The 12519-nt window shown below is 31.1% G+C and overlaps 1 protein-coding gene across 1 annotated transcript; it reads left to right on the top strand.

Annotated features, from left to right (window-relative positions):
• The first annotated feature begins 6667 nt into the window (after window positions 1–6667).
• On the top strand, window positions 6668–11206 carry TRM22 (DnaA initiator-associating protein). Its single transcript, XM_016339274.3, has 5 exons — window positions 6668–7491; window positions 7632–7687; window positions 7811–9625; window positions 10129–10240; window positions 10341–11206. The coding sequence occupies exons 1-5, from the start codon at window positions 7344–7346 to the stop codon at window positions 11117–11119; spliced, it is 2910 nt and encodes a 969-aa protein (XP_016194760.1). The 5' UTR covers window positions 6668–7343; the 3' UTR covers window positions 11120–11206.
• Window positions 11207–12519: the final 1313 nt, after the last annotated feature.

Raw genomic sequence — 12519 nt, 5'->3', positions numbered from 1 at the left:
CTCTTTTTATTAATCTCATGTTAATAATATATATATAGTATCATCATTTTCATAAATATTGATGACTTTATAAAGTAGTAGTGAAGGATGGTTAACCGTTTCAAAGAGAAGTAATAATAACCCTTTCCCTGTTTTTCAAACTTGGATTCTGATCAAACCCTTTGGATGCATGAGGAGGAAAGTTTCCAAGTCAAGAGATATTTTAATTACGCACGGAGACGGTAAAGAAGAACTGAACATGATTGCATGGAATGCACATTTTGTAGGATAAAAAGTTGTGTATGACCAAAAATGTCAAAATGCATGCATGGCACAAACTTTCTTGCCATGTTTCCAACCACTAAAGCTGATCATTAATGATATGATGCAATAGTTGTTGAAATTCAAACCCATACACACACTGAAGTAGTCAAGCATGGCAGTTACATTCAGCATAGTAGCCACCTCTTATTAGCATCCAATAGTGTTAAATTCAAGTGAATCCAATAAAGAACTAACTAAAAAGTTGTTAAGGTTTTTAATTCAAATATAGAAATTTCATCTTGCATCACAATTTATCCTTAGGTGAATATTCACGTATAATTATTTTTATGGAGAGTTTTTTTTAAAGACGTTTATATATGTTGTGTTATTATTGGACATTTTTATTAAATCAGTTAATAATTTATTTTTTAATAAATTAGAACAAAATCGGTTTATTATAGCAATAATAATAAACTCAATTGTTTACATTATAATTATTAGATCTGTTTTGATTCGATCGAATTACACAATCTAAACCGAATATTTTTAAATTCTTTGATAAAAAGACAAATATATCCCTGACTTTTTGTTTTACGGACATTTAAATCCCTAAAAATTTAAAAATATAATTAGATCCCTCAAAAAATTTGGATTTATTGTTATTGTTATAAAAAAAAAATCGGTTTTATTCTAATTTGTTAAGAAATTTAAAAATAACCGGTTCATTAATACGTCCAATAATAATGCGACACGTAAACGTCTTTACAAAAAGATGTTTTACGCGTCTTTATGGGAGCATCCCCCTATTTTTATATGAAGTTCATAGTTAAAAATCACTAAATAATAATTTAGTTAAACTTGTCAAATCATCTAATAAGTTTCAAATATCAACTTCATATAAAGATAACTATTGAGAATTTCTACCTTAATTTATCGCTGATCAATAAACTACTGCATATATATACAAAACAATATTCAAATTTTCGACATTTATTAAACAGACTATCGAACTAATTACTCGACTACCTTAAGCTATATTGGTTAATTTGAATATAATTTTGTACCGGAAAATTTCTACCTTAATTTATCGCTAATCAATGAACTACAGCATATATATACAAAATAATATTCAAATTTTTTACATTTATTAGACAGACTATCGAACTAATTAGTCGACTAACTTAAGCTGTATTAATTAATTTAAATGTGATTTTGTACTTAAATTATATTTGTAAAACTTTTGTTAGATAATTAATTAAGTTGAGAATTACAACCATATGATCTCAATTCTCAAGGGTACTAACTATACATCATATATTGGTCCTAATTAACACTCTAGTGGTGGAAGTGGAGAACCCTTTTTAGAACGCAAGTGAAGGGTACCACACTAATAATAATATTTGAATTATAAAAATTATTTAATTTTGTAGAAAGCAACATAAATAAAGGTGTAGGGCATGGATGACCATCAAAAATCCAATTCCTTGACGCAAACACTATATGGCCACAGGTTTTTGTTACCCATCTTCAAGACCAACACCATGTGCTCTTTATTCATCTTCCCAAGTACATTGTGTACAAATTATGCATATCCTTCTTTTTTTCTTCTTTTTAATGTATTCCAATATAATGTTAGTAGAAAAAAAAATTGAATGTTAAATTTTATCAAGATAGTCAATTTACACAATTTTAAAGTTAAAATAAAAAATATACATAACATAAAATTTCCAATTTGTTTTCCAAAGTTCAAGATGATACAAAATAAGCATCATATATATAAGCAAGGTTAATCTATGGAAGCATATCGTTCTCACAAAGAAAACATATATAGTGTTTTTATTTTGGTAGTACAATATGCCATGTGCGCACATATGACAAATGCAGGTGATGAGTTGTAAAAGTAGACATATATATATATATATCATCATAATATTCTCTCTCGTATCCAAATATATTCTTTGTTATTAATATATACGGTTTTGCTCGGAATATTTGTAGGCATTAGGCAATAATTTCTTTGAATTTGAAAAGTTAACTTTTTTTTTTTTTTACAATAAGAATTTTATTTTAATTAAAATTTTAATATTATATCATACAACTATTTAAATTTAAAAGATGAATTTACTTTTTATTTTTTTAATAAAATTTTAAAAATAAAAAATAAAAATAAAATCGCGACCCAAAAGATTCTAATTTTTTTAACAATTGTTTTTTCCATTATTCGAGACCCTTGATGTTATGTTTGACAAGGTTTTATTGCCTGCTTTTAATACGGGAATAGTCTCATAATTAATTCTGAGAAAAAGACAAATTCATCCCTAATTTTTTGGTTTGTAGACATTTAAATTTTTAATATCTTTAAAATTTGGACACATCGAACTTTAGATCTAATTTGTTCTATTTTAAAAACTCTCTTACGCTGTGCATCTGTATTAACTAAGTCAGTACAACGGAAATCATGTTTAATTTTTTGTTGGGTCTGACAGACCCAAGTAAATATGAGGGATCGATATATTTCTAAATTTTGAAAATACCAGAGACTTAAATGTATTTTCAAATTATTGAAAACTTAAATGTCTGCATATCAAAATGTCAATGACCTATTTATTATTTTCTTAAGTTTTTTGGTAAAACTCTTAATTATTTTAAAAGAAATAATTTATAATATAAACTGAAAGGAAAAAAAATAAGAATAACTGTAATGCTATGAAGATAAACAAAATAGTCAAAATTTATTTTATTTAGTATTTATTAATTGTAGTTGCGAAAATTTCTTTTTAAGGCTAAGTAAATTAAATACTAACTACACTAAAGTTGTTGATTGATAATATTGGGCCAGGATTAAACTAAGTAAAACTTTCACCGGATAATGAAGGCTAATAAACTCTAATTCATGAAGCCCATTTCTCAAAAACACTGTTTCCATCAATGATCAATTTTGGGCCAAAAAGCTACACAAGTATTCTTTTAGTTTAAAAGAAAGATGGAAAGTTTCTAATCCAAAAAACTTGAAGAAGGAAGTTTTGCCACCACCCAATTTATATTACTTACTCTTGACAAAAAAAAAAAAAAAACACTTTATTAATAGTTTAATACTAATTAGTAATTACAACCTACTAAGTACTAAACATGAGAAGTTTTTAAAAGAGGACCAACGTAATAAGATGTAATGTAATCATATTTTTGGAGAAATAATCCAATACTTGCATACTCATTGCACTTACCTGATATAAAATTTCCCCCTTGCATTCTCATGATTCTCTATTTGTATGGTTTTGGTGTTTAATCGCCACGTATTTTTATAAAAAAAATATTATTTTTATATTAAAATCAATATTTTGTATTTTAATATATATTTTATATTAATATAATTAATTTTAGTGTATATTTAGCATGATTATTTCATAATAGATACTAATAAACACAATTTACATTTTTTTTCCACGATATCTTCAATTCGACAAGTCAATGACTAATCTATCACAAATTGAACTCTTTAGCGCTAATCAATGAGTTGCTACATACACAAAACATAATTCGAATACCCAATATTTGTTTAAACAGACAAATAAACTGATTACTCAACTAATTTAAGTTGGTTTAATTTACATATTTTATAATATATTAATATAATCTTATATAAATTCAAGCCCAACCGGCAGCTATCTTTTTTTCACTTTTGTCTTTAAGCCTGAATTTTGATAAAAGTTTCCACGTCATCCTGCGGTTCCTGTTGATGCTTGCCGATTCCCTATAACTTTTTTTTTTTTTTTTGTGACAATGAAAGCTGATATATCATTTTCTAAAGACCAAAATAACAAAATCCAACGTCTATTTCCTGTAGATTTTTCTCATGGTTAAAGACACACAATCCAGTTTATCTAATATAATCTAGTCTCCTACTCTTAGGAATATCGAAAAAGTAGATAGTAATTAATTAAATCCTTTCACTTTATTTCGTAAATTAACTACTAGTACCATGCAAAAGGTAGTAATCGTTTGGTGTTATTGAAGTTAAAGAACTATAATTGGTGAAAGGTCACTTTATACGAACCACTCTCATCATGTGACAATAGTTCTCTTTCTCTTTACATTGATATTCACATTATCTTACCTTTGTTACTGTTTTTTGCCAATTCCCCTAGAGAGGGGTCCACCGAAATTCACGTGTATTTCATATTTATATTTTTTATATTGCTAATGATTTGAGCTGAAAGTACTGAAAAATTTAATGTTTTAATTTTACTGCTAAAAAATATTAGCATATGTTAAATTGACAGATTTTGTTTTTGATATTGGAATAGCATGGTGTTTTTTTAAAATATCGGTTGATGGGTATTATTTTCAAATATAAAATTGTTTAATTAGATAAACAAAAATCGGATTGTCGATTTGTGAGAAGTACAGAAATCGAACCGTTCGATTTGTGAGGATATAAAAATCGGACAGAGAGATTTGTGTAATCGAACTAATAGATTTGTGAGAGAACAGAAATCGGACCGAAAGATTTTTGTTAAAAAAAATTATAAAATTTGAAATATAGAAATCGGACCCTCTAATTTATGTATCTTCCACACTTTTAAAAAACATAAAAAATTACAATATTAAAGTATATCACCACTTTTACTTTTATATAAAAAAAGCTTTAAATTGATGTTTTGATAAACTTCTTGCTAACGTGTTACTATTAGTATGTGTGTACCAAAAAATTTTGCAACATTTGTTATGTTTTTAATAGTATTAGATATTGCTTAACAATGTGTAATGAGTAAGAGAAGTATTATGTTATGAATATTGAGGGACTAATACCTAAAAAAATTTCCATGAGTAATGAATGGAAAATTTGTTATATAAGAGATTATATATTTATGAAAAAAGATTTTCTAAAATGATAATGTGAATAAAATGGTAAAATACTATTTTAATTATTTTTAAATTTATAATATTTATTATCTATGAGTTTTACTATTTTAATTTAAGGATAATTTATGATATAAATTAACGCATTTTTTTTTAAATGACGGTATAATTTTAGAGGAGTCGAATTTGTGAAATTATCATATAATTTTGTTAATCACATATTATAATGCAATATTATTGTCTATCTCAGAGAAACTAAGGCGGATTATTTTAGATTTTAACCCTAGAAAAGGTTGAGAAAATGTGATGATGATTGTAAGATACATTGTTGAACACATTTTTGGTGATGGAAAGCAAAGAAGGAATGAGGAAAATGGTGGAAAGGAAGGAAAAGTGTAGTATGATTAATATCCTTTTGGGGGCTTTATGTCATACAAAGTTTAACATTGAATCCACCAGTGATTTTGCTCCTTCAACTTCAAAAACAAAACTCTACTAATAATAATATTGCTACTTCACACCCTCACCGACAGCGCGTGACTTCCAAAAAAGTTCAACATAAACACTACTTACTAGAACATGGGAAATTGAAAATCCATATAAATATTTTGATAATTTCGTTCAATTAACTCTAGAATTTAGTATTTGTTCATTTTAGTAAGGCTGCGTTTGTTTATATAGATAGGACACTAAGACAAGAATACAGAGATACAAAATCGTGTTTAGTAGAGAAGACATAGACAAAGATAATGTGTCTAAAGACACTGAATTAATCTATTTTGTGTCTATTTTTACGGGAAGGACACGAAGACTAATAAAGAATATAACTTATTTTTTATTTTTTTATTATTTTTGTTAATTTTTTATAATTATATTTTTTATTATTATATTTTTCATCTCAATTTTTTTGAATGAAAAAAAATAAGAATAAATTAAATTTTTATAATTTATTCTAATTTATCACCAAATAAAATACAAGAACACAAAATTTTGTGTCTCTATTCATCAATATCTTGTCTTATCTTGTTGTCAGTATCTTGTCCTGTAAACAAACACAGCCTAATAGCACTATAAGTTTGAGTTATGTAAATTTTGATTGTTTTTAACTAATTATTTTTTTTATCAGATATTTTCGTATTAATAAAAAGTAAGAAAGAATTATTGATTTAATAAATTCATTGGTAAAAAAAAAAAAAGTAAAGTCTTAGCATGTATACTTGTATTGAAAGAGATTCATTTTCTTGTTTTAATCAAGTATTAAGAATTTAAATAGAGGAAAAAAAAAACTAGTAATCCAAACATGAACAAATAATGGCGAAAATTCAGATGAAGACGTATTCATGTGAAGTTGATAGTTGAGGGTCGTTGGATGATTTGACTGATTTAACTCAATTTTTATCTAACGACTTTTACCTATCAATTTCATGTGAAGTCGATGGTACCTGAATTTCCACCATAAATAATTTAGAGAAAAGAAAAGGATCCTTAATCTCGCGCGCAATAAGAGAGGAAGACGTAGACACAACGTTATCGAACCAAAACCAGTGTTTTCGTTTCTTGTCTCATACTCCTTAATACTACGAAATACGTAATACTATTCTTTATTACTCCCTATATTGTTTAGACTTAGCAGCTTCCATTGTTTTGAGTTGACCAATGCTTCGGCATGCGCGTGGTGTGTTTTGTTTCTTCTCTTGTCTCCTTTTCCTTCTTATCCTACGCACCTCTCTCTCTCTCTCTCTCTCTCTCTCTCTCTCTCTCTCTCCCCACCATCTCCATCATCAACTACACTCACTCACTTACTAGTGTTATGCAGTACCAGTTGTTCTTCTTCCCTGTCTCCTCTTGATCCTTGCATGATTCGGTGGTAACTTCAATCTTTATGTGTTTGTTTTTGTTGCTTACTACGGTGGTGGTGGTGGTGGGTCCAGCTCCGTCGTCGTTTTATCCCCATCAATGGTTGCTTTCTTGCTCAGTCTAGCACAGTGGTTTTTGCAGGGGTTTGTTCCCGTGTCTTTTCTGGTTCCTGACATTATTTCAACTCTTTTGTTGCTTTCTCAAATGGGGTTACTTTTGTGCTATCGTTATGGAGAAAAGATATGATTTTTTTTTCTCTGGGTTTGTGGGGTGAGAGAATGTGAAGTTCCTCTTGGTGGAGAGAGTGTTTATAAGAGCTGAAAGTTTGCTCTTTTCTTTTTGGTTCTAAATAAAAGTTGGGTTTTTTGGTTTGATTTGGTGGAATGAGTGATTCTACTTCTTCATGTTTGGCCATTGCGGAGAAGAAGGCACAGAAGCCAGGTGGCTGTTCTGGCATTTTCTTTCAGCTCTTTGAATGGAAGAGGAAGCTTGCAAAGAAGAAGCTCTTCTCTAAGAAGCTTCTGCCTCCTGGTTAGTTTCTTTGTGTCCTCAATCTATATTATTATATATATTTGTTTTGACTTCAGTTCTTCTGTCACCAACAAACTTGGTTTTGTGGAAACCGATGATTCTTTTTTTGACCTTTGTTATTGTTTTGTTGAGTGTATCAGCTCGTGCTAAAAGGTTTAAGGGAGATGAAAAAATGCCAAATTCCAAGATCCACTTGGTAAGGCTTTATATATAGTTCATGCTTGATGGCTTGTGTTAGTGTTTGTGATTTGTGTTGCTTTTACTTTCGGATCTTATTCTTTTGTTGGGTAATAATGTTGTGGCTATGTTTCAATTGTAGATTGCTAATGAGAATAGTGGAGGTTTCCCAAGTGCCAAGAAAGGTGGGAATTATGGCTTTGAGGTGATAGTGCCACAAAAGAGCGAAATGCGAGCTCCCGGTCTGGTAGCTAGATTGATGGGCCTAGAATCTATTCCGGCTTCAAAGCGTGATAAGTCCAAGAAAGGTTTGCATTTGGATGATTTTGGTGATAATGAGAAGGAGTGTAAGAGTAATTGTGAGTTAGATAGACAAGGCATGGATTCGGAAATAGTGGTTATGAAGCATGATTCAAGACCTGAGAAGCTTCAGAAGACCGGGACGGATGAGAGACGGGCAGTGACGAGGTTTGGAGCCGAGGCCTTGCAAATTAAGCATGTTTTGGCCAGAGCAAGAAAGTATCATCATCATCATCATCATCATCACCATCCAAAGCTTGCATCTCAGTTGATGAGCCCAAGAATTCCTTCAACGAAGAGTGCCTCTCGAAGCTCTAGGTTGATAGGAGCAGCTACTAGAATTTTGGAACCTGGATTACAGGCTAGAAGCAGAGCTAAAGGTTCTCTTCTCACATATCATGGTTCGGCATTTCCTCCTAAAACCAGCATTGTGACAAATTGTGAGGGACCTAGTTCGGCCGTTGTGCAAAATCAACTTGACTATGATGCAAGCACAGCCAAGCCTTTGATGGGGCAGACTTCTTGCAAAAATTGTGGTAATTTAGTTGATGTTGTTGACTGCAAGCTGGATGTTCCTTTACCTGTTGTGTCAGATGTGTTTGCAACAACCTCTGTGGTATCATCACAGAAGAATGGTAGGTTCTTCACTCCCTCTCCCTCTCCCTCTCATGAACAAGAAAGAGAAATTGTTCTTCTAAGAAGTCAGGAAAAGCTCATGTCTCTTGCTACTGAGAAAGAAGGAATGGATAATGTGCATCAATTTTGTAACAAACACATCACCAAGAGAATGACAGTGCCCCGTGACGGTCCAGATATCTGGAACCCATCGAGCCAATCAGTTAGTACTGGAGAGGGTGATGCATCTTCCTCTGCATTAAAGCACAAACCGCAAACACAAGAACGAATGTTGAGCAACGAAAGAAGTTCATCTGCTTCTACAATGAGTAATACAGGAGTAAAAAGAATGTCATCATCTACAAGCAGTGTGAATGAGACTAAAGACTTTGTTGCTCTGAATAGAAGCCTAAGTGGTCAAGTGAGGATCAGGTCACCCACCAAAGTAGATAGTTCCAAATTCGACCTTGAGAAAAAACCAAGTTTTAGTCAGAACAAATCCTTGTCTGATGTAAGGACATTAGAGAGAAAAAGAAGAACCTCAAATGTCATGCAAGGTAAAAGTACAGCTCCTTGTTCAGCTGGAGTGAGTCAGAGAAATCTTCGATCCGATGCACTTGTCGGGAAACAAAAGGGATTCGTCGCATCCTCCTGGAATTGTGCTAACATCAAAAGTAAACAATGCAGCAAGGAGAAAACAGTGAAGGTTAATGACAACAAAACCAATGAGGTGGTTTCTTTTACATTTAATTCTCATTTGAAGCAAAAGATAGGGATAGATTCTGAGAAGGAAGAGATAAGCAACAATATTGAGAGGAAGACATGCTTCCAAAGACCTTCGCCCTTGCGAGTTGATGGGTTAAGTGCCTTTCTAGAACAAAAGTTGAAAGAATTAACTTCTCAAGAAGATTATGATTTGGCTACAGGTACTCCATCAAAAAAATCAACTGCAATGATTCTTCAGGAGCTGATATCTGCTCTAAGTTCAGAGAGACTGATTTGCTGCAATGGTCATATGTTTGATGAAAACTTCCGGTTTCATGTAAGTCTTTGCTTTTTGTTTTTTTTTTTCTCACTGTACTCTAATTTAGCTTCTCATGACATCTGATCATTTGATTACCATAAGTTTCTTCTCTTATTATATGCATAGCTTGCTCTTTGCTTATGTTCATGCATCGGTCGCAATATCAGAATTTTGTGATTCGGCCATTCGGGGAAAGAAAATTTCATATTTTAAATTTCATGACCCTCTTAGCTTACTTTAATAGAGTTACTTTGGTTCCAAAGACTCATTCTAGATATTAACTTATTGCATTTGTAGGAAAATGCAGTCGGCTAAGTGCATACACATATGCTGACTTTCATGTCCCTTGTATGATTATTGTTGTTAGCATGAAATGCATATATAACATCATTAAATTTATGTTAACCAATGCACTTGGAATTATTTGAGCTTAGTTTATTGTCAATTTGAGCCTGGTGCTATTCTTTCTGAAAAGTGCATCTCTATTTGACTTTTATCATTCTTTTTTCTACTCTTATCAGAATGGGCCAAGACAAGAAGCGATATTCGGAGCTTCTTGCAATGGTAATCACCACAGTCCTGGATCAGTTCTTGAAGCTTCCTTTTCTTCTAGTAGTTTGGATGAAAGCTCAGGTAACAAGAATATTTTTTCAAAAAAGGTCTTGTCAATTTGTTTAACCACTGCATTTACAGGGTTGAGTACTCTTTTTTATGCCTATGATCCTTTGTTTAGTTTCAGGGCAGGGTTATCACCCTTACTCCATGAATAACTCTTATGATCAGCTGGAACAATTGGAACATGATGCTGAACTCACAGATTCTGCAACAACATCTGTAAACAAAGGGAGAGTAGTTTGTGAGCTACTGATTGATCTTGTCAACCAAATTCCCGGACCATTACAAAGCTTATATTCTTTTGGGCCAAGTTTGACAAGAAGCAAGCTCACTCATATGAAAGATGTTATCTTGAATGCTGAATTGGTTATCGGAATCGACACTGACGAAGACCCGGAACTAGTAGTTCATCGGTTCCTCCTCGACGAACTGGACACCATGGCAAGTGATATTATGTGGAGAAATTTTAATCTCTTCCTGGGCTGCACCGATTCTAGGCATCAAAACAAACTCAAGGGGTTCCTCTTTGATTGTGTTATAGAATATCTAGAATCAAATTGCTGCCGTTATCTTGAGTGTGGATTCAAGCTATGGTGGACTAAATTGCAGCAATGCTTGAAGTCCAAGGTGTTGGCTCAGGAGGTAAAGACAGAGATCGAAAAATGGGGGAGCATGTCTGGGATGGAACATGATGAAATAATAGAATGGGAAATGAGCTACTCTTTGGGGAAATGGATAGATTTTGATATTGAAACATTTGAGGCTGGTGTTATGATAGATAGGTGCATATTTCAAAGTTTGTTGGATGAAATTGTTCAAGACCTTGTAGTAGGTTGCAAACACCAGCATTGTTCATCATGCAATATCTATCTCCCTATCACTAATAGTCATTGCTAGGAATCAACATGTATTTTTGTACAAAAGCCATTTGGGGCTCCATGGATTATTAGTAGACAAATAAATATAAGATACAGATGCTTGTTTTGTGTGTGATTCATAACTAACCAATTGATAAGATCAATGACAACAAGGTCAATGTTTCTTTTGTTTTAAGTATTTTCATCTATTCCAATCTTTACAAATTTTTCTTTTTTTTAAAGAAGTCATTTTCAATGTTAGAGCATCATTTGTTGGCATGATTTGTTAGGTAACAAGGAGGGACAAATTCCAATTATGATCAATAAGTCAGAACAATGTAAAAGAAATAAATTACTATTATTTGAATGTTTAATAACAATTTTGATCTTACACATGTAATATTTTAGAGAACAAGATAGCAAAGATAATCAAAGATAAATTTAAATAAATGTATTAAATTACTTTAAGCAGTATCTCTTTGATCAAATAAAAGATCAAAGATAAAAGATCAAAGATTGTTTTTGTTTTACTGAGATGAATAAGACCTTTCTTTGTGAAGCAGTGGCAAACTGTAATTGCAATTTAAAACCACTTCCATCTATATATGTCCAAACCTATCATTATTATAGTGAAAAGCATAATATTGCATAAGATACTTAATACAAAATATTTTTCAAAGTTGTTATTACCAAATATATCATTCCTAAATTTGAAAATAAAAGATCTCATACAAAAACATTTAATATAAAGTAATTTCAGAGTCATTATTGTAATATGTCTTTCATATTTTTTCAGGGACTAGGCATCTTAGCTCCTAGGTCTCTTCCCTGGATTCATTTTTCGAATTCATCCTACATTTCAAGAATAAGAATTAGGCAACGAAATAAAAACCATAACAAGACACACAAATGAAAAAAAAAAAAATCAGAAAACAATAAAAGTATTTACTAAGTTTATCTAACATACATAATAAGAGTAAATAGCCAAATTGGTCCCCGAAAGATAGCCCATTCTTCAAACGAGTCCCCGTAAGAAAAAGATAATAAAATTTGTCCCCAAAAAATTTAAAATTGGTAAAGTTAGTCCTTCCGTCAGTTGGATGATGACGTGGAGGGCTAATGCCACGTGTCACAATATGATTGGTTGACATGTCAGATCGGTGACACGTGGTGGCACTTGACATGTAAAAAAGTTATTTATAATCAAAATAGTCCTTGAAAGTTCAGACGTAAGTCATTTTCATCTCTAAAATTTTAAAAATTAATCAAATTAATCCTTATATAATTTTTTTTATTTTTTCTTGATAATATTAAATTTAAAATATTTTTTTATACTACTAATTTTAATAGAAATGTAATTGACAATAAAAAAATTAGTAATTGTATATTTTCTTCTTAAAAATTTGTTCAATAAAATTATCTCTCTCCTCTAATTCTTGT

The sequence above is a fragment of the Arachis ipaensis genome, chromosome B4 (assembly GCF_059453495.1).
Source record: "Arachis ipaensis isolate K30076 ecotype BB chromosome B4, ASM5945349v1, whole genome shotgun sequence".
Taxonomy (NCBI): domain Eukaryota; kingdom Viridiplantae; phylum Streptophyta; class Magnoliopsida; order Fabales; family Fabaceae; genus Arachis; species Arachis ipaensis.
This window is presented reverse-complemented; position numbering and strand designations above follow the sequence as displayed.